This window comes from Lithobates pipiens, unplaced genomic scaffold, assembly GCF_037356315.1.
Source record: "Lithobates pipiens isolate NorthernLeopardFrog02 unplaced genomic scaffold, aLitPip1_a1.2 Scaffold_30, whole genome shotgun sequence".
Lineage (NCBI taxonomy): Eukaryota > Metazoa > Chordata > Amphibia > Anura > Ranidae > Lithobates > Lithobates pipiens.
The window spans coordinates 61,518,112-61,544,317 of record NW_027507791.1 but is presented as its reverse complement, the minus strand read 5'-3'; the positions used below and the strand labels follow the sequence as shown (position 1 = coordinate 61,544,317).

Below are 26,206 nucleotides of genomic sequence, written 5' to 3'. Positions count from 1 at the left end.
AGTACACTATATTGGTGCTCCATAAATCCTGTATAATAATAATAATAATATTGTAAGGAATTTTTCAATTTTAGGTTTTCAATTTAGAAATCAAAAAATCACTGCTCATTTAAAAATTAAGTTTTTCATAAACGTTTTTTTTTATTGATACATGTCCCCCAGGGCAAGAGCCGGACCTCTATAATCATTGTATGCCCAATTACTTGCATATAAGCCTTCAAAATTGGCACTTTTGCTTTTTGACATTTGGGTCCCATTGACTTTAATGGGGCTCGTTATTCAGGTCCGAACTTTCACATTGTTCGGAAGTTCTGGTGTGAACCAAACAGGGGTCTGTTCGACCCATCCCTAGTTCTGTCTCGCCCTGACTTTTTATTATTGTGCCTTCTTCCAGATCAGGGTCAGATACGAAAGCTAGATAAAGCCAGGCATCTAGGAGTTTTAAATCATAGGAACCTGAAATGCATGGCAAACCGTTATTTCACATTGTTAAAGTGAATATAGTCACACATTTACGAGGCTAGACTTATCTGCTTTGCCAAAAAAAAGGCTTTTGAAAGAGCAATGCCTGCCTTCCCTGGCTCCTATGTTGAGTTTAAATCTGTCAGGAAGAGTGAAAGTTAAAAAGGTCTGTTTATTTTTAATACAAAAATTGTACATATATAGCAAAAAAAGTTAGAAAACATAACTTTAAGAAAAGGTACAAACTTTAAAAAACAAAATAAAAAATTAAATTGACCTAAAGGCCATTATGGTTTCCCTTTTAAATGATGCAGTTTGACCATCATCCAGTCTTGGGGGCCTCTTGTTTTTTCCAAGTTAGTGTGGCTGCTAATGATGGTACATACAAGATAGATGTATTATGAGGATGCACGTCAGAAGACCCACGGTGATCACAGTAGATCTTACAAAGATGGAACACTGAGCAAGTACATTATGGCTTATATCTGGAAAAGAACAACAAAGATAGGTAGTAGAGGTGTTACAAGCTGCCTTATTAAAGAGGAGAGAGCTAAGGTGATCTATTAGTTATAGAGACATTTCTAGCTAAAAAAAAACAAAACACTTAAGCATTGTGCCAAAATGGATACCAATTACGGTCATTTCAGTTGTCAAAATGATAGTACATAGATAAGGTTTTAGTCAATGGTCTGGAACAAGTATGCATATCTGTAAACCGTAAGCCCTTGTACACACGGTCAGACATTCCGACAACAAAATCCGTCAGATTTTGTCTGACGGATTTTGTCTGAAACTTGTGTTGCATACACACGATCGGACAAAGTTATCGGAAAATCCGATCGTACATAACATGATGACGTTATTTCGTTATGACGGGACTACGTTCAGGCTAGTAGCCAATAGCTTTGGTCTAGGAATTTGATCTGAGCATGCGTGGCACTTTGTCCGATCGGAATTACACACAATCGGACAAAGTCTGATCAGATCATGTTGTCGGAAAGTTTTATAGCCCAGCTCTAAAACTTTGTCCGTCGGATATTCTGACGGAAAAAGTCCGATGGAGCCCACACACAGTCGGATTATCTGACAACACGATCCAATCGGACATTTTTGTTCGGAATGTCTGACCGTGTGTACAAGGGCTAAGACAACCTTATCTGCTTGTTCCATGTAAGGGACACAAAGTATTAAAAATCATGCAGGTAAGCATACAGTATATCTAGAAAAATTAACATTAAAGCAATTGTATACCCGCTGATGATTTTTTTTTACTCACCTGCAAAGGAAAAAGCATAATGAGCTAGTATGCACCGCTCATTATGAAATACTTACCTTAGAACGAGGCCCCGACATCTGGCCCGATCCACGCCGAGGGAGCTGACATGTTCCCTCAGCATTTCTTCCGGGTATCGCGGCTCCGGCGCTGTGAGTGGCCGGAGCCGCAAATATCGTCACCGAGAATCCCCTGTGTGCATGCGCCGCTGCAGTCAGCGGCGCATTGCGAGGGGAATATCTCCTAAAACCATATTATAGGCTTTCCTGTAGGTAAAAGTCCCAAAAATGACTATACAACCACTTTAACAGGATAAAATTTAGAAATGGACGCCTTCTGTTCTTTTCAGGAAAGGTTTCATAATAAGGTTCCATTGTGGACTCCTCAGTCTTCAAATGATAATTACTTGGCTGTCATGTTGAGCCTCTGCCCTCAACAATTTAAAGTAGCCTTACTCAATAATTAACCCCAGAGGGACCCTTGAAATAATTTTTAGGTTATCCATTATAGAAGTAAAATAAGGGCGAGCAGAATATTTATCCCCCCCCCCCCCCCCGAAAAACATTGAATGTTTACCCCCCCCACCATCATCATCCCCTACATTAATAACCAATGGAACAGTTGCCTAAAGCCACGTTTACATTGGTGGGCATTGGAAATGCTGCGTAAAGCTACTTTTACATTGGGGGCCAGTGGAAAACTCTGGTAGAGCCGCTATACATTAGCCCCATTTAATTGTAAGATTGGGGTGATTAAACTCAAGGGGCAGGTACATTTATAATAAGTTGTGCCAGTCCAAAACTGTATTTTAAGGGCATAGCAGCCCACTTTTGATACAGATAGCTAGACTTGTGCACAATGGAAAATTTCGTTTAGTTTCGGTTCGTTGTCATTCGTAAAATACATAATTTCGTTCTGTTATATTCGTTATGTTACGTTAATATGTTTTCGGATAATTCGTTATTATTCGTAGAGTGTCGAATTCATTCGTTCGTATTCGTTGAAATTCGATATTTATGTATGTATAGACATTCGTAGTGATTCGTAGTGATTCGTAGTTTGGAAAGTCGTTTGTTTATTGAATCTTTTAACACACACAATGACAACGTCTCTTCTCCTCGGCTCAAATACAATACAACACCCTTCTAACTCAGTTCTCAGGAATGCACTTTGCCAGTAATCCAACCCCTGACACAAAATTAATTAGCTGATTGGACTATAAGATTTACTTTGAGCTGAGCTTTTGTTTCATTAGATCTTTAAAGAATTACCAAATTCATTTGAATTCATTTGAATTCATTCGAATTCATTCGTTATATTTCTTTCGTATTCGTTGTTATTCGTTATTTTTTTTTATTCGGACATTTGGATGCATCGATTCGTAGTTTGTAAAGTCGTTTGTTTATTGAATCTTTTAACACACACAATGAAAACGTCTCTTCTCCTCGGCTCAAATACAATACAACACCCTTCTAACTCAGTTCTCAGGAATGCACTTTGCCAGTAATCCAACCTCTGACACAAAATTAATTAGCTGATTGGACTATAAGATTTACTTTGAGCTGACCTTTTGTTTCATTGGATCTTCAAAGAATTACCAAATTCATTTGAATTCATTCGAATTCATTCGTTATATTTCTTTCGTATTCGTTGTTATTGGTTATTTTTTTATTCGGACATTCGGATGCATCCGAATGTCCGAAAGATGCAAAATTCGGCCGAATTTAGATTCGTTACGAAACGAATTGCACAAGCCTACAGATAGCTCTTCCCACACATGTTCTCCCCATCACTGCAAAGACATAACCTTAAGCCTCCTGGCTCTCTTGTGACAACTTTACTGCTCCACATACCTCTTCAGGGTATTCCTGACCATCAAACACCTTTTGGTCTTCCTGACCATCAAACGAATCCCAGTGGTATGTGCAGACACTGAACTTTGTCTCTGCATCTTTCCCTACAGCTCCCTAGCTGCGCTTGTCTCCTGGACTCTCAGCACAGCCTTCTGGCTACTCCCGTCGCACATGGACTTCCTTATTGTGTCCCAACTTAATCTCGATGCACAGAAGCATCTCACATGGCTCCCTTAAGACACACTGACCTCCCTCAGTGTTCTTGCTTCTCTGAAAATCTGGTACCTTGAAAAAATATTCACACCCCTTGAAATTTTACACATTTTGTCATGTTACAACCAAAAATGTAAATGTATTTAATTGGGATTTTATGTGATAGACCAATACAAATTAGCACATACGTGTGAAGTGGAAGTAAAATGATAATGGTTTTCAATTGTTTTTTACAAATAAAGATCTGAAAAGTGTGACATGTATTTGCATTCAGCTCCCTTTACTCTGATACCCCTAACTAAAATTTAGTGGGACCAATTGCACGCAGATGTCACCTAATTAGTAAATAGAGTCCACCTGTGTGCAATTTAATCTCAATATAAATACAGCTGTTCTGTGAAGCCCTCAGAGTTTTTTTTAGAGAACCCTAGTGAACAAACAACATCATGAAGGCCAACGAACACACCAGACAGGCCAGTGATAACGTTGTGGAGAAGTTTAAAGCAGGTTTAGGTTATAAAAAAATATCTAAAGCTTTGAACATCTCATGGAACACTGTTCAATCCATCATCTGAAAATGGAAAGAGTATGGCACAGCTGCAAACCTACCAAGACATGGTAATCCACTTAAACTGACAGGCTGGGCAAGGAGAGCATTAATCAGAAAAGCAGCCAGGAGGCCCATGGTAACTGTGGAGGAGCTACAGAGATCCACAGCCTAGGTGGGAAAATCTGTCCAGCGGACAACTATTAGTCGTGCATGCCACAAGCCATAAGAAGTCCCGTTTGCAGTCTGCAAGAAGCCATGTGCAAGAAGGTGCTCTGGCCATATGAGACCAAAATTTAACCATTTGGCCTAAAAGCAAAACGCTAAGTGTGGCTGGAAAATTAACACTGCACGTCACCCTGAACACACCATCCCTACCGTGCAACAGCATCATGTAGTGGGGATGTTTTTCTTCAGCAGGGACAGGGAATCTGTTCAGAGTTGAGGGGAAGATGGATGGAGCCAAATACAGGGCAATCTTAGAAGAAAACCTACTAGAGTCTGCAAAAGACTTGAGACTGGGGTGGAGGTTCACCTTCCAGCAGGACAACAACCCTAAACATACACGTAGAGCTACAATGGAATGGTTTAGATCAAAGCATGTTCATGTGTTAGAATGGTCCAGTCAAAGACCAGACCTAAATTCAATTGAAAATCTGTGGCAAGACTTGAAAATTGCTGTTCACAGATGCTCTCCATCCAATCTGACAGAGCTTGAGCTATTTTGAAAAGAATAAGAGGGGGGCGTGGTCAGGTGACGGGTGGCCCCGTCCTCCTCAGCTAAGACCTGTCAGGCTGCCGGGATTCCCACAGTGTCTCCGAAGTAGACAGGATGCTCTGTGCTGGACCATTGGGAGAGATCACCCATCGCTGGACCGTCTGGAGAGATCACTCATTGCTGGACCATCGGGAGAGATAACCCATCGCTGGACCGTCGGGAGAGATCACCCATCGCTGGACCCCGGAGAAGAGATCAGCCATCGCTGGATAGCAAGAGTGGATTACCACAACTGGAATCTTTATTTTTTATTTTTAATAAAAGGATTTTTCCCAACGGTGTCTGCGTGTTTTTTAACAATTTTTTAGACTTTCTTTGTGAAATGGTAGGGGTACTTTTGTACCCCCTTACTATTTCAAATGGCGGGCCGTGATCTGGGTTCCCCTTGTTAAATATAACAATATACGCTTATTGTGTTTTGTTTATTTTAATACCAAAAACATGTAGAAGAATACATATTGGCCTAAACTCATAAAGCAGAAAGTAAAAAATAAAGTTTTTTTATAAAACTTGTCACTCCTTGTTTATAGTGCAAAAAATACTTTTATGATACGGGCTGTGTACTCCTGGACACACACCCTGCTGCTCTTTAACAAAATCTAGATGCTGGGTTGCAGATTTCTTCCCTCCCAAGACACCGAGAAATCTTCAAACTACAAAGCCCAATCTAGGAATATCAAATTCCATAGAAAGCTGTTAAAACACTTTTCTTCACTCAAAATCGATACTCCGGAGTCCCGCAAACACATTGTGAACCCTTTGTCCCTTTTCTGACCATTCCCACAGTGGCATGGCCTAACAATGTCACACTGTTTAGACTTGACTAGCCAGATTTGTGCTTGTTCCAGGTCAATGGGTTACTGGGTAGTGCAACCAGCCACCAGCCCCCACAAATGTTATTTCTGTTTCTGGAGTTTCATAACTCACTTGAAACCATTAGTGATGAGATCCCTGCATGTAAATTCCCATCAGGGTACAGCAGGGATGGGGCTAGAGGGACATTTGCCTCTCGGAGCAGTGCAGATATTACATGTTGGACTGGTGGCCCTGAGTGCAGATACTACCCCATTCAGACTTCAGTCAGAGCAGTAGCCTGTCAGGGCTGGCTTAGCCCTTCCTCCTCTGGGCTGGCCACTCAGCTGTCGGCTAATTGCCAGCTCTCTTCTCTTTCCACAGTTACCAGCTTTTCCCGATGATGCTCATCTTACCTGCCTATTTAAAGCCTTCCTGCTCACTTTTTCATTTGCCTTCACATTGGTCACATCACAGGGAACCATCTCCTGCTGTTTGTTTCAAGACTGGCTTGCTGACATCCCACCTGGCTTCTTATCCTGCTTGCGGTTGCTCTCCTTGTATCCCTGACTTTCAGCCTGGCTGATTACCCGATCTGGTTAATGAACTTTGAACTGGCTGGCTACACGATCTGGCTACTGGACTCTGGCTATGCTTGACTACGCTTTTTCTATTTACCTTTTTATTTTTATTAATAAACAAGTGTGATTTGATTGTACTTCTGTCTCAGTCTGTTTCATGGTTTCTGACATAGTCATAGTCATTGACAGCTGCTGTGTGTTAATCTAGCTATCTGCTTCCTGTTCTGACCTGCTATAAAAGCACTAGGCCGGGAAAAATCTTTGCAGCTCTGAGATGTTTTGACCAGAAGCCAGGAGATGCATTGGAAGTTTATGCTGGAAGAATGCAAAACTGTGAAATGTGCTGTGCTCATTTTTAGATGATGCTTAATGATAGGAATTGCTTATGGTTAAGGGATGGAATTTTTTTTTGTATTTTAATTAAATAAGGCCATATTTTCACAAAGCAGCAGTGATAGGCAGCAGTGATAGCATGCAGCTCATAAAGCACCTCTTCATTCACAGTTCATACTTTGCAATCCTTCGTTTTGCGGGTAAATACTTGAAAAGGTGTGTTACCACAAACCATGTTCTCAACTGCCTTTTACAATGGCCACCAAACATCCTGGTACACTTTTTGTGTTGCATATGCTTTATCTCATAATTCCTACCATGATGGGACCAACTAGCTGTGTTTTCCTTCCTCGCCAAAAATCAAAAAATTATGCACTGAGCACAATCATACCATTAGTTCCATGCTTCTGGTCCCTACAGTTTTCTGAATACCAATGTTGGGCCCAAAGACTATTGTGGCAAATTCTATTTAAATTAAGGAAGCAAAAAGTGAAGAATTTGGTAGAACTGACCTAAGAGCTCCTGGCAATGGTTTTAGAGGGCTAAATATAGGAGAAGACAACATGGCTGTAAGTGTAATTAACAAATTATGCTTACTTCCCTCTGTCTTTTCCATAGATAGCTCATGGAATTTTTTTAACCTAATAGTGAATTATCGTAATTTATTTAAATGCTTTAATTATATTCTGTTTTACATATAACTGGGAATGTATACACGACAATTGTTACCTCTTTCTTTTATTATCCAGTGTATCTGGATAGAAGAAGGACTGGTCCACACTTCACAAGTCACATGATCTCCAAAGTCCCAGGTGTCTCTGGGGAGTGAGAGATGGCTCTGAAATGTCCTGGTGCCACCAGGTTCCTCCACCGAGGTCATACTACCCTTGTGATGTGTTCCAGAGACAGCCCAGGTGATGGAAAGGTCATAAAGAGGAGTACTGACTACACAAGCCAACTGCATGGTAGCCTTCAGAAGAGAAGATTGGGGGGAAGCCAGGAGATGGATGGAGCTGTTCATTGTGGAATTATCTGTAAATAAATAACGTATTCATTATGTAATGTCTAATCTATACAAAACACAAACAGAATCCATACCAGTATATAATGGACAGTCTATTCTTGAACATAGACACTATAGGAAATTATACTATGAAAGGGGGGGGGTGGGGGTCAAAGAGGTAACAAACCTCAGGACTTTTAAACGGTAACAGATGTATGGGTAAAAATGTAGAAATGTAAAAAAGGTATTTATTATTATTACACAATCATCAAAACATGAAAAAAGGAAAGCAGTAATACATCCATACAAGAGGATATATAAGTTATTCAGACATGTATATATAAAGCGCTACCACTCTCGACATGTTTCACTCGTTAGAGTTTCTTCAGGAGATTGATGGTATAGCTCTTTTCTATGCTGAAATAACAAAATACAAATAAGAAATATCCTTTTAAATGCATATGACGTAGAGGCATCAAAGTTAGAAAAAATCGGCTTAGTAAATCGATCAAAAACTAAGCAATTATTTACAAAACAATAACATAATATCAAAATTACAAGGGAATAGAAATAAATGATCAAGAGTAGGAAACAGGTCTCACCACATATGCCTGAATTCCAAAAGTAGAAGTGAATATAATAAAAATTATTGAAAATTGAGAATTGAAGACAGCCCAACAGCCCAGGAAGCCGTGTTAATATTGCTTGCAGAGAGGGACACTCAGAGTATTGAATCTAAATATATATATATATATATATATATACATATATATACAAATATGCTTACTAATATAATTTCACAGGGAAACAGAAAGGCTTCCCAAACTAGCAATAGAGTTACCTTTATATGAATGTTGCTGGTAGTAGAATCAAAGCAGATAAGGAATTAGCCAACTTGCTGGTAAAGAGAAGCCATAAACAGAAGCGTCAGCATCGGACTAGATCCAGGTGCTGCTCTGGGCATCTAAATAATTTTTTTTTATATAAATATAACTGTGTAGCAATAGTCTAAAGCAGAGTTTCTCCAGGCCTCAAGGCGCCCAAATAGGTCATGATTTCAGGATTTCCCTCCGATGAAACAGCCGTGGTAATTACTAAGGCAGTGAAACTGATCAAATCACCTGAGCAAAATAATAGAAAGCCTGAAAACATGACCTGTTGGGGCGCCTTGAGGACTGGAGTTGAGAAACGCTGGTCTAAAGTGACAGATTAATTCAGTCACAGTTGATAAAATTTCCAAAAAGGGGAGTTAAAACTAGATTCAGTTATTAAATGGACTCTGTAAAAATATCTTACCCAAGTAAATTAAATATGAAAGAAACCCCGAGAGGGGGACAGCAACCGTGTCGCTCATACGGCCGTCTCTGACAGAGTGTATAAGCAAGAGGAAGCTGCTTACAAAAGGCCCTCTTTGACTCGACAGCGTCTAATGTCACCGCCGAGTCGCGGGCAGAGATTAAGGCGCCGTCAATGTGCGAAGGATCCGGGAATGCCTGCCGCGCATGCTCCGACGGCGCAAACGCGTCATAGGTGCACCGTGGGCATCTTTGAAAATCCTATGCCCTCATTGCGGAAAGGGAGGGCAGACAACAGACTAAGGGGATGGGCAGGACACAACCAAGCCCAGCCCCACCGTCCGGAAAGGGTTTCAGAGAACTCTGGAAAAGCACAAGACAGAACCTAATAAAGGGGCAGACCCACGGCTGAATGATTGATTAACATTTAGACCGATGGGGTGTTCCCTGGCACCCATACAAGCAAACAACGGCAAAATTACTGGTACTGAAAGACCTAGAGATTTGATGCGGGACGCAAGGGATTTATTATCTTCCAAAATAGAAAAAGTATTAGTTAATGCAAGTGACAAATCATTAAATCTGTCATCTGGGAATAGCAGTAGTGGTAAAAGACCTGGTTCCAACAAAATCGATCAAATGTTTGTTACAAAAGTGCAAATCAAAAATATACTTCTATAATTTTAATTACTACAAATATAGATTATCAACATAGATTGACTGATTCGGCAGAAAAAACACAAAAAATAAAATTTGCACCTGGATCTAGTCCGACGCTGATGCTTCTGTTTATGGCTTCTCTTTACCAGCAAGTTAGCTGCATTCCTTATCTGCATTGATTTTACTACCAGCAACATTCATATAAAGGTAATTCTGTTGCTAATTTGGGAAGCCTTTATGTTTCCCTGTGAAATTATATTACTAAGCATATTTATATATATATATATATATATATATATATATATATATATATATATATATATATATATATATATATATTAGATTCAATACTCTGAGTGTCCCTCTCTGCAAGCAATATTAACATGGCTTCCTGGGCTGTTGGGTCTTCAAATTTCAATTTTCAATAATTTTTATTATATTCACTTCTATTTTTGGAATTCAGGCATATGTGGTAAAACCTGTTTTCTACTCTTGATCGTTTATTTCTATGCCCTTGTAATTTTGATATTATGTTATTGTTTTATAAATAATTGCTTGGTTTTTGATCGATTTACTAAGCCGATTGTTTTTTCTAACTTTGATGCATCTACGTCATATGCATTTAAAAGGATATTTATTATTTGTATTTTATTATTTCAGCATAGAAAAGAGCTATACCATCAATCTCCTGAAGAAACTCTAACGAGTGAAACATGTCGAGAGTGGTAGCGCTTTATATATACATGTCTGAATAACTTATATATCTTCTTGTATGGCTGTATTACTGCTTTCCTCTTTTCATGTTTTGATGATTGTGTAATAATAATAAATACCTTTTTCACATTGCTACTATGGGTGTTTTGACCCACACATCTGATACCGTTTAAAAGTCCCGAGGTTTGTTACCTCTTAGCACCCTCCCCCCCCCCCCCCCCCCTGATTTTCTATATTTGGGATGTGGTATCTTTAGTTTGATCTCTTCATCTTGCTGTTCCTTATACTATAGGAAATTAGCTACACTCTTCTAGAAAATGTATGTCATATAATGTACAGTATGTAATGTGTTATCTGAGTGAGATTAGGTTCAGGATGACATTTTTTCTACCTGCTATCACTGGAATCTGGACAAATAACTGCATATGCATTTGGTGTATAATATTCTAGTAATACCAAATACCCATTGTTGCTACTGAGGGAAATTGCAACATAACAAGTAAAAAAATAAAATGTGCAACAGGCACACGTGTAAATTGGTTGGCCTGATCCTAATGATGTATTGATTTTCTCAGCCCTAGACAACATGTAGTACAGTCATTGATAACAGACTACAGCCCATTAAAGGGGCAGATAATGTTTTTTAAAGTGGATCTTAAGCAAATCGTTAAAATTTCACCAAAGATTTAACCACTTCAGCCCCTGAAGATTTTACCCCCTTCCTGACCAGAGCACTTTTTGCGTTTCGGCACTGCGTCATTTTAACTGACAATGGTGCGGTCATGCAACGTTGCACCCAAACAAAATTGACGTACTTTTTTCCCCACAAATAGAGCTTTCTTTCAGTTGTATTTGATCACCTCTATGGTTTTTATTTTTTACGCTATAAACAAGAAAAGAGCGACAATTTAGCAAAAAAAAAATGAATATTTTTTGCATTTTGCTATAATAAATATCCCCCAAAAAAGATTTTACTACCAGCAACATTCATATAAAGGTAATTCTGTTGCTAATTTGGGAAGCCTTTATGTTTCCCTGTGAAATTATATTACTAAGCATATTTATATATGTATATATATATATATATATATATATATATATATGTATCTATCTATATATATTAGATTCAATACTCTGAGTGTCCCTCTCTGCAAGCAATATTAACACGGCTTCCTGGGCTGTTGGGTCTTCAATTTTCAATTTTCAATAATTTTTATTATATTCACTTCTATTTTTGGAATTCAGGCATATGTGGTAAAACCTGTTTTCTACTCTTGATCGTTTATTTCTATGCCCTTGTAATTTTGATATTATGTTATTGTTTTATAAATAATTGCTTGGTTTTTGATCGATTTTACTAAGCCGATACATATTTTGGGCAATAAAAATTACAATAAGCGTATATTGATTGGTTTGCGCAGAAGTGATAGCGTCTACAAAAAGGCCAAAGTTTTATGGCATTTTTATTATAATTTTTTTTTTTACTAGTAATGGCGGTGAGCTGCGATTTTTATCAGGGCTGCCACAATATGGCGGGCACGTCGGCCAATTTTGACACATTTTTGGGACCACTGACATTTTTACAGCGATTGGTGCTATGAAAATGCATTGATTACTGTAAATTTGTCACTGGCAGTGAAGGGGTTAACCACTAGGGGGCGATCAAGGGGTTAATGTGTTCCCTAGTTTGTGTTCTAACTAAACGGGGGATGGGACTGTGCAGGGGAGATGACAGATCGCTGTTCATACCTTTGTTCTCCCCTCAGAGAACCGGAAACTGTGTGTTTACATACACAGATCCTGGTTCTCCGTGTGCCCTGATCGATCGCGGGAGCACGGCAGTGATCGCGACCGCCGGGCACTCGCATCAGCTCTTGTTTCACCCAGCCGTGCCATTCTGCCACAGTACAACTGCGGCGGATGGTCAGCAAGTGGTTAATAATGTAATTTTGAATTTGTTTTTTTAATTCTGCAGCCTTTATTAACCACTTGACCACTGTTCACTTAAACACCCTTAATAACCAGACCAATTTTCAGCTTTCGGTGCTCTCACATTTTGAATGACAATTACTCAGTCATGCAACACTGGACCTATATGAATTTTTTGTCCTTTTTTTCACACAAATAGAGCTTTCTTTTGGTGGTATTTAATCATCGCTGGGTTTTTTATTTTTTGTGCTATAAAAGAAAAAAGACAGAAAATTCGGTAAAAAAATGAATTTTTCTTCGTTTCTGTTATAAAATTTAGCAGATTAGTAATTTTTTCTTCATAAATTTTGGCCAAAATTTATACTACTACATATCTTTGGTAAAAATAAGTACAAATTGGTGGATATTATTTGGTCTTTGTGAAAGTCCACAAGCTATGGTGCCAATATCTGAAAATTGATCACACCTGAAGTACTGACGGCCTATTTCAATTCTTGAGACCCTAACATGCCAGAAAAGTACAACTACCCCCCAAATGACCCCTTTTTGGAAAGAAGACATTCCAAGGTATTTAGTAAGAGGCATGATGAGTTTTTTGAAGTTGTCATTTTTTCCCACAATTCTTTGCAAAATCAAGATTTTTTTTACTTTTTTTTTTTTTTTTCACAAAATTGTCATATTATCAGTTTATTTCTCACACAGCATATGCATACCACAAATTACACCCCAAAACACATTCTGCTATTACTCCCGAGTACGGCGATACCACATGTGTGAGACTTTTACACAGTATGGCCACATACAGAGGCCCAACATGCATGGAGCGCCATCAGGCATTCTGGAGCACCCAGGACAATTCTGACATTTCTCTCCTACATGTAAAAATCATCATTTATTTGCTAGAAAATTACATAGAATCCCAAAACATTATATATGTTTTTTAGCAAACACCCTGGAGAATACAATGGTGGTCGTTGCAACTTTTTATCTCGCACGGTATTTGCGCAACAATTTTTCGAATGCTTTTTTTTTGGAAAAAAAACAGTTTTGTGCTTAAAAAAAAAAAAAAAAACACAGTAAAGTTAGCCCAATTTTTGCATAATGTGAAAGATGAAGTTACGCTGAGTAAATCGATACCTAACATGTCACTCTTCAAAATTGCACACACTCGTGGAATGGCGCCAAACGTCGCTACTTAAAAATCCCCATAGGCGACGATTTAATTTTTTTTTTACTGGTTATATGTTTTGAGTTACAGAGGAGGTCTAGGGATAGAATTATTGCTCTCGCTCTAACGTTCACAGCGATACCTCACATGTGTGGTTTGAACACCGTTTTCATATGTGGGCGGGACTTACATATGCGTTCGCTTCTGCATGCGAGCACATGGGGACAGGGGCACTTTAAAAAAAAAATATTTTATTGTTCATTTTACTTTATTTATTTTAGTTTGACATTTTTTCCCCAAAAATAAATTTTTTGATCACTTTCATTCCTATTACAAGGAATGTAAACATCCCTTGTAATAGGAATATGGCATGACAGGTCCTCTTTACAGTGAGATATGGGGTCAATAAGACCCCACATCTCACCTCTAAGCTGGGAAGCCTGAAAAAAAAAAAAGATTCTGGATTTGATCGTATTGGCGAGTCGGTAGAAGCACCGGAGGGCGGCGGGAGGGGGGGTGTCTATGGCTGGGTATTGCAGGGTATCACCGACTATGGCTGGGTATCTCAGAGTATGGCTGGGTATCTCAGAGTATGGCGTTGCAGAGCATTGCAGGATATTGGAGGGTGTTGCAGAGCATTGCAGAGTGTTGCACGGTATTGGCGGGTGTTGCAGAGCATTGCAGAGTGTTGCACGGTATTGGCGGGTGTTGCAGAGCATTGCAGAGTGTTGCAGAGTATTGGTGGGTGTTGCAGAGCATTGCAGAGTGTTGCAGGGTATTGGCGGGTGTTGCAGAGCATTGCAGGGTATTGCAGAGTATTGCAGGGTATTGCAGAGTAATGCAGAGTATTGCAGGGTATTGCAGAGTATTGCAGGGTATTGCAGAGTAATGCAGAGTATTGCAGTGTAGTAATGCAGAGTATTGCAGAGTATTGCAGGGTATTGCAGGGTAATGCAGAGTATTGCAGGGTAATGCAGAGTATTGCAGGGTAATGCAGGGTAATGCAGAGTAATGCAGAGTAATGCAGGGTATTGCAGAGTAATGCAGGGTAATGCAGGGTATTGCAGAGTATTGCAGGGTATTGCAGGGTATTGCAGAGTATTGCAGGGTATTGCAGAGTATTGCAGGGTATTGCAGGGTATTGCAGAGTATTTCAGGGTATTGCAGAGTATTTCAGGGTATTGCAGAGTAATGCAGAGTAATGGCAGGGTATTGCAGAGTATTTGCAGGGAATTCAGGGGTTAATTTTCGGTGAGCAGCGATGTGGGCACTGCAGATGCAGCCCACATCGCTGCTGACACCGATCTCTTCCCCCTCCGCTGTTCCGATCGGTACAGAGAGGGGGAGGGAGGAACCGACGTCATAACATGACGCCGGTTTGTTTACAAGTGATCACTCCGTCATTTGACGGAGCGATCACGTGGTAAACGGCCGCTATGAGCGGCCGTTTACCGTGATCCGTGATGCACCCGGCGGTCACGGATGCTCTCGATGCTCTCGAGTGCGCGCCCCAGGGGGCGCGCGAGAGCGGAATTCTGGGAGGACGTCATATGACGGCCTCCCAGAGTTAAGAAACCGCCCTGTAGCCGTCATTTGGCTATAGGGCGGTTATTAAGTGGTTAAAATAATACCCAATCCTGCTATACAGGTCCTTGCTTAGCTAACCACTTCCTGCTATATTGTGACAACCGTTCCTCAATAGTATTCCTGTGTTGTCACTGAGCTCTTGGTGTAGGCCAGTGTTTCTCAACTCCAGTCCTCAAGACGGCCCAACAGGTTTTCAGGATTTTCCTCAGATGAAATAGCTGTGTTAATTACTAAGGCAGTGAAACTGATCAAACCACCTGTGCAAAATAATGGAAAGCCTGAAAACATGACCTGTTGGGTGCCTTGAGGACTGGAGTTGAGAAACACTGGTGTAGACTACAAGTACCAATGCTGACAAGCATTAGACAGGCATGGTCCATCATTGTATGTTTCAGAGCAATGATGTGCAGATGAGTGCAGGTAGACAGGATGTGGCTGAAATAGGCTGCAATAGAACGGAAGCGCTAATATACACAAGATTAAAAAAAATTATAAAAATGTAATTTTTTTAATTTAAAAAAAACATGGCAACTGTTTATAAGACACAGTGGGGTTGTTTTATCAAAAGCACAGTGGTGATAGGTCAGGCAAGTGGGATGTTTTATAACGTTTGCACTGTTTGGCTTGTAGCTGTGGTTTGGCTCATTTAGCATCCACCTGGGATGGATTCCACCTATAGGTGGAAGGTTACAAATGATGAAACCAATCTATTGTCCAGCTTGCTATGAGTAAGGCTATTGGTGGCTGAAACATGTCCGATCTATTACTTTTGCTAGTGACTTTTACCTAGGTGTCTAATAAAGAAGATTTACAAGCCCATTGACGAGTGCCGGTATATAATTTTTCAGTTGAATACATAGGGCATACAGGAGCCCTTAATGCAGCACCACCTACTGATGCGGCTATTGGGTCTGGCTAGGTTGAGCATAGCAAGTTTTTTTTATGGATCAAATGCAAATAGCCTGTTCACTTTGTAAGGGAATTTTCACTTTGCTAGGGAATTTGCACATTGCAAAGGAACTTTCCAAGAGCATACTGGCATTGGTAAAATGTTATTTTCAAAGAATACCCAATTACATGCAAGGAGAATTAAAAAATGCATTTTTGCTTGCATATAATAGGATGATGGAAGTCAGCACAGCCTTCCCTCATTCACTAAGCTCTGGTGGAAACTTCCCTTGCAAGGTTAACAGGCTGTTTGCCTTTAATAAATAAACCCCAGTGCCTTAGCAAACTAAATGCCATCTAGGTAACATTTAGATCGATTTAAAGATACTTAAAGTGGTTGTTAACCCATATAAGTAATGTATGCCAGCCCCTCTATTGGAGCCTGGCATAGCACACTGTGTAAGTCTTCTGTAAAATTGAGGCTTGTAAATACCTGTTTAGAGTTGTCTTCAGGCCGGGCACATGACTCATGGCCGTTGTGCCGCTCTAATGGATGGCTTCTGCAGGAGGGGCCAAGACAGTGACACGGTGGTTGTGACACAGGAAGTGGAGGGTTCAGGGAGGTTTTTTACAGTTTAGAGAGGGGTAGATTACACAGTACAAGCACTGTGCTGTTTATCCTGCTTTTAGGGGACCAGGATCTGTATTTTTTTGTTTGAGGTTAACAAACACTTTACTCAAATGTGCCAGCTATTAGCCCTAATAACAGCCAAAGGCAGTGGCTGAAACATTGGAGTAAAATGCCTTTGTATATAAACTGAGCTATAAATTAGGTATTCATGTTACCTTGTCCTAAAACAAATGTTTTATAAAACTAATGTCTCACCTCTTATGATTAGAGCTGTCCCATTGCTAAATTTTAGCAGAGTCACATAATGGAATGCACAGAAATAAACTCCGGAATCAATAATCTGCACATTATAAATCACCAGGTTTGTCATATAGACAGAGTTTTTGCATCCATATTTATGGGTATTGTTATCCTTATCACAGGCCTTCACTCGTTTATAGCTTTCTGCAGGTTTTGAGCTCTTTTTGTACCAGGAAATTAATTTTCCATCTTCTATTGTTGTATTAGACACACAGCTGATCACTGAGGTGGCACCAACATGAGCCGGCACAATGTGTTGAGGTTGATACAGAACCATCTGTGAGACAACCACTGGAAGAGAAGATACATCAGAATTTAGCATAAAATATCTTCATTATATATGTAAATATATGACAGGTTTATGTTTAGGTACCATTCTATGAAAAACTTTGAAGCTAAAGTTTAGTAAGCTGCTATATATTTAGAATGTGTTATACATTGATGGTATAGTTTTGATAAACATCAGGGCTGTTACTGATTACAATTTTTGTGTTAGATTAATCAAATTTTTTTTTTTTATCGATTAATCTACTAATTTTGATTAATTCTAACGCATATACAGATCCAACTACTAGCTGATCTCCTTGCATTGCAACTCTGCATTAGTCAGTGGTAAATGTGGTATACACTATATACAATCCCCTGACACTAGTGAGTTTCCACAATCCATGACTTAACTTCACAGTTCACACAAATACGTTTTAAATTCAAACTGTAGCACTGACGTAACTTTTTTTTTTTTTACATAGTAGTTTGACAATCCCTCCACCTCTGGTCTAACTAATCACTCTCACCTTATGGCATAGGTCCCTGTGCAAACAGGTGGCCATGCAAGCGGGTATCAAAAGGGCCAACACGGACCATGAACTTCTCTCATGTCTCCTTAGATCTCAGCAAGGACGCCAGGTCATGGGTAGAAAGAAAAGATCTAAGTGCTCACCGCTTAAGTATAAGATTTCATTTTTGTGTTCAAACACAAACTACTCACATAAAGATGATAAAAACACAGCATGTAAAGCAGACAATTGTGTTAGTTCCGTAGGGCAGCAGTGGGTGACGTCATGTGTAGCTCCTCCCTGTACGTGTTACATTCAATCAGAACTTCAACGTCACCGGACTCCTCCCTCTTCCCTTCATTAGCATACGGAGGCACTTGGGGAAGGGGGAGGAGTCCAGTGACGTCAATGTCTGTGACGTCACAGGATGTCCGATGGAACTCCCCGAAGACCCAGAAGCCGGTGGAGAGGTGAGTATTTTGATCGATCAAAAAAATTTTGATTGATCAAAAAAATTAACGATTAATTGAGGAATTAATCTTTAATTTACACAGCCCTAATAAACATATAACACATTTAATAAAATAACAAGTGACATATCTGGTGCTAAAATTCTACCGATATCTTTTATTAAACAAAATCTGTCAACATTTTAATGTTTCTACATTACATTTTACTCCATGGGGTAAAACAAAAGCACAAATTACAATTCATAGTTAGCTAAAAACAGACAAATGCCCATCAAGTTTACACTGTATGTTCCCGCTGTAGATTATCCTGCCCTTATGGCTGGTAAAGCTGTTGTTAATAGAACAGTACGTTTGAAGAACTCTCCGTAAAAAATACCCCAGGACAGCAGCATAAACTCAGTAGGGTTCTAATATTTCCCAGCCCTATCAATAACTAAATAAAAAGTTTTGTCTGGACATACACTTTAACCTTTCACAAACTTTGTTTCAATCCAGAGGAGGGCAAAATAAAATAGCTACAAAATGATGTGTGATAGACCAAAGAACCCATATTTAAGCCAAGTCAAAAATATTTTGTGTTTGTTTAAGAGTGGGGTTCATTCACAAAGATTATCACACAGGTTATCACTTTTAAAATATCACAAGCATCTGCCTTGAGATATAGTAATAATTTATGAGACATAAAGTTTTTAAATTTAAATATTTATTTCATGTAAAAAATACAGATTTCACGCTGTTGCCTTATGAGTTTATGTGAAATCTTCATTAATATCTGTAAAATATTGTAATTAGAAATAGATCTCATTTGGCCGGCATCTAGGAATGTCAGGTAAAATGCCTCCCCCTCCCAGGGGCTTGGGAAGAGCAGACAATGCGGGGCCGAGACTTGTATACACCATATGGAGAAGCCACTCCCATTGTTCTACACCTACTCACTTCAAAGGACCCCATGCTGGGGTAGACAATGAGGAGAGTCCAACCATAATCATTGCTTAAGTTCCTGGGGAAATCCAATTAAGTCTTCTGTTTAAGAATAGTCACAAGGATTTGCATGAAAGGGGGCCGACTTATGTAGTGAGCCATCCAATCACGATCCAAGCTAAGGCAGCCAATGGGGAATCAGCATGAAGGGATTTACCCAAAGCCAAAGGGAGGGAACAGTCTCTTTTTGGGAAGCAGTGGTCACGAGTGGAACTCTGTAAGGATGGGTAATTATGGTTAAGGTGTGGCTTGTAACTAAATATGCTTGTATGCTTGTGACTAAATATACTGTCTTAGAGAATATACTTTGTATTCCTGCATGTGAAATATTATATTACAACCTAGTATTTTCTTCCTTGATGTAAGACCTTAGACTATAGATATTTTCTGTGTATATAGACCTGTAACTTACTCTAATAAAGGGTGTTATGTTAAACCTTTCTTTTCCTGGTCAATAGGATTCTCTTTTAAACCCATATCATATCTTCTGATTAATAAATCAGAAATATAGATGTTGAAGGTTAACAACGCCTATATGATATAATTTTGTTTGTCAGTTGCACATTTTAAAAAGAGAATTATTCTGAGAAAAAATAAAGATTCTGTTCAGATAACTCATACATGTTAGTGATTGGATCCCGTAGGGAATTGTTTACTGTTATGGATTTAATCAAAGATTTTTCTTTGGAGAACTTAATTTTTGTTTCATGTTTTATACAATATAAGTATTAAAGCGGTTCTGCACTCATAATAATACATTTGCCCATTCTGTTGCCTCTAGACCGTACATTTGATAATGCCACATGTTTTTTTGTATTAATCTACCTTTTGTAATTCGTCGTTTTTTATTTTCCTCCCCTGCGGCGATGGGCGGTCTCTTGCGGGGATCAGCATCATTTCCTGCTGAAGCCCGCACAGTCTCCTGGGATCTCGTCCAAGTAATCTCGCGAGATTTCGGCTGTAATAGCCGAAATCACGCGAGATTTCGGGTGTATTAGCCGAAATCTCGCGAGATTTCGGGTGCATTAGCCGCAATGTCTCCTGGGATTACTTGGACGAGATCCCAGGAGACAGTGCGGGCTTCAGCAGGAAATGATGCTGATGCGGCATCCCCGCGATCGTCTCACGGAGCGGCCGAATGGAGGAAATGCTGTGTAAACAACATTTTTCCATTCTGCCTAGCAACTAGTGACGCTGATCTCTGCTCCATGTGATTGGAGCAGAGATCAGTGTACACTAAATGAAAGCCCAACCCCCCCACAGTTAGTAACACACCCCTAGGAACATTTAACCCCTACACTGCCACCCACTGGTTAACCCTTTCACTGCCAGTGTCATTTACACAGGAAACATTGCATTTATATAGCAGTGATTACTGTATAAATGACAATGGTCCCAAAAATGTGTCAAAAATGTCAGATGGGTCCCCCACAATGTCGCAGTCACAATAAAAATTGCAGATCGCCGCCATTACTAGTAAAAAAAAAAATAATAAAAAATTATTAATAAAAATGCTATAAAACTATCCCTATTTTGTAAACGCTATAACTTTTGCGCAAACCAATCAATAATCGCTTATTGCAATTTTTTTTACCAAAAATATGTAGAAGAATACGTATCGGCCTAAACTGAGGTAAAAAAATGTTTTTTTATATATTTTTGGGGGATATTTATTATAGCAAAAAGTAAAAAAAAAGTTTAAAAAAATGTGTTTTTTTCAAAATTGTCGCTCTATTTTTGTTTATAGCGCAAAAAATAAAAACCGCAGGGGTGATCAAATACCACCAAAAGAAAGCTCTATTTGTGGGAAAAAAAGGACGTCAAATTTGTTTGGGAGCCACGTCGCACGACCGCGCAATTGTCAGTTAAAGCGACGCAGTGCCGAATCGCAAAAAGTGGTCTGGTCTTTGACCAGCAAATTGGTCCGGTCTGAAAGTGGTTAAAAAGCAAAAACTATTTTGACATGATGTATATTTATGAAGTTCAATAGAAAATTGTGGTTTATGGAGTTACTGTTTATTTTACTGATGTAATCCAGATTTTGTTGATATTAGTAAATTGTATAATATGCATTGATTTTAACCCTGTGTTCATTAGACATAGTTGATAATAATTCTAATATGCATTAAGATTACTAAAAATTCATAATTTTCATGAAAGTTACAATTTTCAGATTATGTAGTATTCCAATATTTTCATGAAAAAGTATTAAAAAGTATTGCATACAGAACTAATAATAATAATAATAATAATAATAAATAATATCTATACATAAACTAAAACACGATTTTAACCAGAGATCAGACTTCCATATTATATGTTGTCTTTTTTTTTTTACATTTCAAATATTTTTTTTGTCATATGCAAATTTAGTTTTCAAATTATTTGTTCTTCTGTTTTTTGTTATAAATAACTAATTTTAATGTAGGCAAAACAGTATTCTGAGAAATCAAAATGACTTACTTTCAGAGAATAGGAGTAAATTGAAAAGCCTCATGTTTGTTTGCTGGTGGTGGTGGTGGTATACTGATTTCTGGTTTATGCTTTTACGTTAATACATATTCTTGGAAAACCCTCCTCCTGTCAGACCCTACCTCTTTTTTGATGTACATTGATGAAAACATACTGTTCTTTTTGGAAGCTGAATAAATAACTACAGCATAAGTTATGTAAAATGTGGCATCATAAATGGAAAAAATAAAGTATATTTACATCTTTGTTGCTTCTTTCGTGCCTGTTAAATATACCAATGAAAGCATTTTCCAAAATTTGTTCTATTAGAGCAGGGATGTCCAAACTTTTTTCAAAGAGGGTCAGATTTGATGAAGTGAACATGCGTGAGGGCCGACCATTTTGCCTGACATTCTTTGAACCATTAAAATTCGGTCCATCCGAGCACTAATACACGGCCCAACAAGAATTCTCTTGCCTTTGTGGCTGTGTGTGGTGAATAGATGAACTCAAGTGTATTATTTGGATACACCATATTTATTGACGTATAACACGCACCTTCACTTTAAGAGGGAAGCTTCAGGAAAAAAAAAACTTAAAATTTTAAATAAAGAACTGTGAAGCAAAACAAGGGTCAGTGTCTATCTGCAGACCCACAATTGCTAGGAATGCAGCGCTCACCATTGCTAGGAATGCAGCACCCACCATTGCCAGGGATGCACCCACCATTGCCAGGGAATTCACCCACCATTGCCAGGGAATTCACCCACCATTGCCAGGGAATTCACCCACCATTGCCGGGAATTCACTCACCATTGCCGGGAATTCACTCACCATTGCCGGGAATGCAGCCACCATTACCAGGGATTCATTCACCATTGCCGGGAATGCAGCCACCATTGCCAGGAATTTCACCCACCATTGCCAGGGATTCACCCACCATTGCCAGGGATTCACCCACCATTGCCAGGGATTCACCCGCCAATGCCAGGAATTCACTCACCATTGCCGGGAATGCTGCCACCATTGCCGGGAATGCTGCCACCATTGCCGGGAATGCTGCCACCATTGCCGGGAATGCTGCCACCATTGCCAGGAATGCAGCCACCATTGCTAGGAATGCAGCCACCATTGCCAGGAATTTCACCCACCATTGCCAGGAATGCAGCCACCATTGCTAGGAATTCACTCACCATTGCTAGGAATGCAGCGCCCACCATTGCCAGGGATGCACCCATTATTGACAGGGAATTCACCCACCATTGCCAGGGAATTCACCCACCATTGCCAGGGAATTCACTCACCATTGCCGGGAATGCTGCCACCATTGCCAGGGAATTCACTCACCATTGCCAGGGAATTCACTCACCATTGCCAGGGAATTCACTCACCATTGCCAGGGAATGCAGCCACCATTGCCGGGAATGCAGCCACCATTGCTGGGAATGCAGCCACCATTGCCGGGAATGCAGCCACCATTGCCAGGAATGCAGCCACCATTGCCAGGGATTCACCCACCATTGCTGGGAATGCAGCCACCATTGCCGGGAATGCAGCCACCATTGCCGGGAATGCAGCCACCATTGCCAGGAATGCAGCCACCATTGCCAGGGATTCACCCGCCATTGCCAGGAATTCACTCACCTTTGCCGGGAATGCTGCCACCATTGCCAGGAATGCAGCCACCATTGCCAGGAATGCAGCCACCATTGCCAGGTATTTCACCCACCATTGCCAGGAATTTCACCCACCATTGCCAGGAATGCTGCCACCATTGCCAGGAATGCAGCCACCATTGCCGGGAATGCAGCCATCATTGCCGGGAATGCAGCCACCATTGCCGGGAATGCTGCCACCATTGCCGGGAATGCTGCCACCATTGCCGGGAATGCAGCCACCATTGCCAGGAATTTCACCCACCATTGCCAGGAATGCAGCCACCATTGCTAGGAATTCACTCACCATTGCCAGGAATGCAGCTACCATTACCATCAGTGCAGCCATGGAGGGCAGGACGAGCGCCAAAGACATCTTACAGAAGAATCTCCTGTTTACACAATGGCCTCTTTAAGAGAAAGTCCCGCCTCCTTTGATGGACAGCACAGCATCCAATGGCACGCATCATAAATAAGTCCAAAAGGATGAATAGTGGCTAATATAAAGAATTATAAATATATAAAGTACTACGTGCTAGTGCAATCAAAAAATAATAATAACACTTATATTCGGAAAGCAGGCACCATAAAAAATAAGTCTCTCAATAATGTTCAACAGCACCAGAAGTGTTCAAATAAATTCTTATCAAGGAAACAGCAGGTAAAATATGGTGCAAAAAGATATGGGCTCTCAGAACTCTCACCTCCACTCCTTGATACAATAGCACATAAAGTACAATGAATAGCCTCCATTCTCTCCTTTACCACCAGGGGGTCTTCAGTTGTTAATAACACGAACATTATGGACATCCACACTGGGCCACCAGGGGGCCAGTCATCCCTCTATCAACCATAAGGAAAACCAGGCAGCGACCTCCGCAAAAATATGCTTATAGGGATATAGGGAGAAGGGTAAAGGCTCCAATAGTGTAGAATTAAGTAAAATCAATGGTTCCATTTATTAAAATAATGATAGGACTCTCACATGAATAAAAATACAAACATCACATAAGGAAAATGGTGTCCTGGCGTCTTCCGCCAGTCTTAAGTCACTTCCGGTATTACGTCACAGCCAATCCCTACGCGTTACGTCAATCACGTGACTTCATCAGGGGATCGTGATTGGCCGTCATAGCCTTCCTTAAATACACCATAACAGGAAGTGCCCTCGTGGCCATCTTGGTTATGGTTAATACAGAACATACAGTTTATGGAAACCGGAAGTGTCAATTCGGCCATGATAATAGTTTGATAATTGATTATATACAGTATAGACTTACGCGAAGACAGAACTAACAGACCAACTATTAACTCTTCCCCTGCATTTCCCAAGCTGGCTAAGAAATTGGGTTTAGGGCTCTGGAACCCTCAGTTTATTATATCTTTATTTTGCATATGTAGGCAGCATCTACACAGTTGTTACAAACCAGGTGGTGGAGCCTGAAGCATTAAGGGAGACCTCACTTACAGCCCTGGCTCTCTGGAGTTCCTTGTAAGGTGATGCCGGAGTAGCTTGAGTGCCTGGTAAGTCTCTCGCTGGCACCTGCTGGTGTGCATCTGGAATGCAGGGATGACAGGACCGGACACACTGGCAGAAGGACTGGAACCAGAGAAGGGTAGGCAGGTGCAGGTGCAGGGTAGGCACAAGAAGGAGTTGGACGATCAGGATAGTCAGGAGTCAGGAACCAGGAGTCGGAACAGGCAAATAGCCCTTCTGGTGCCAATATTCACGCACGTTCACGCATACAGGAATGTTCCTTTCTGAAAGCACTGAAGGATTTTCACGATTATGATGAAGATAAGGGAGTTTAAAACTAAAAAGTGCCACACCATACAAGTTTATTTATTTTTTTCTTTTAATTCTTTATTTCTTTGCAGGAATACAAAAATAAATCAATAATTACACTTGCATAATGTTACTTTTAAAATCAAATTTCAAATCAAAGCATAATCTTTAAGTCTTCGGCTGTAATCCTGTTATTTTTATACAACAATATCAATTCCCCTTTGTGTCTACCTGCTCTAAAGCCCAAAACACCACAAAAGGGCCTCCAGAACAGGCAGCAAAACAAAACATAACAAAAAAAAGGGGGGACACCCCCTCACAATGCCCCCCCCCCATCCAACGGGAGTCAGGGTCTTGTAGCCTTTAACAAACTAACCTACTCCTCTAGTTCCTCTCAATCAGCCTTTTCCCCTCATCCGATGGCAAGAATAACTCCCAAGGAGCCCATATCTGTGTGACATGCCTTCCCTTTACTCCAAGACATAGGTATCAATTTTTCCATAATCCCAGTTCTTCTTACTTTATTTAGCCACATAGAAATCTGGGGTGCACCTGTCTCCTTCCAACACGTAGAGATGCAGCTTTTAGCTGCATTCACCAGATGACATATCACCGAAATCTTATAACTCTCCATTGGGAACGATATGGGATGATAGCTGCTACACACTGACTAAGATCCTTCCCTTCTTTTGGGATTAACACAATATGTGCTCTTAATGCTTCTGATGGAGGGGCCGATAGTTGTCCTAATGCATTGCTATAGACACTTCCTCTATTGTAATTGGTGACTCCAATTTTCTTTGAGCTGGGGACGGCAATCTTGCTAAGTGTGAGGATAATAAATATTCTTCCAGCGATTGGGGAGATAGGGGAGGCACTGAGAGATTATATAGTGAGTTATAATACTCTCTAAATTCCCTTACAATATCTTTCGGTATTGAAAGTCTTTGACCTCCGTTTGTTTTGATGTGTGATATATATGACCATGACTGTTGTTTTTTTAGTTCTCTTGCCAACACTTTCTCTTGCCAACACTTATCTCCGGATTCATATATTACCCTCCTCCCTTGTTGTAATATT

General features: G+C 40.0%; 1 protein-coding gene across 1 annotated transcript in view; it reads right to left on the bottom strand.

Moving 5' to 3' along the window:
- Positions 1 to 21,753, bottom strand: part of LOC143942225 (uncharacterized) — a 29,300-nt gene extending 7,547 nt beyond the window's left edge. The window contains exons 1-3 of the mRNA XM_077463477.1: positions 21,698 to 21,753; positions 16,963 to 17,298; positions 7,562 to 7,864 (exon numbers count right to left, since the gene is read on the bottom strand). Of these exons, the coding sequence (XP_077319603.1) occupies positions 7,562 to 7,864; positions 16,963 to 17,298; positions 21,698 to 21,731 (673 nt within the window). The 5' untranslated portion in view covers positions 21,732 to 21,753. The remainder of the gene's footprint in view (positions 1 to 7,561; positions 7,865 to 16,962; positions 17,299 to 21,697) is intronic.
- Between the last annotated feature and the right edge of the window lie 4,453 nt (positions 21,754 to 26,206).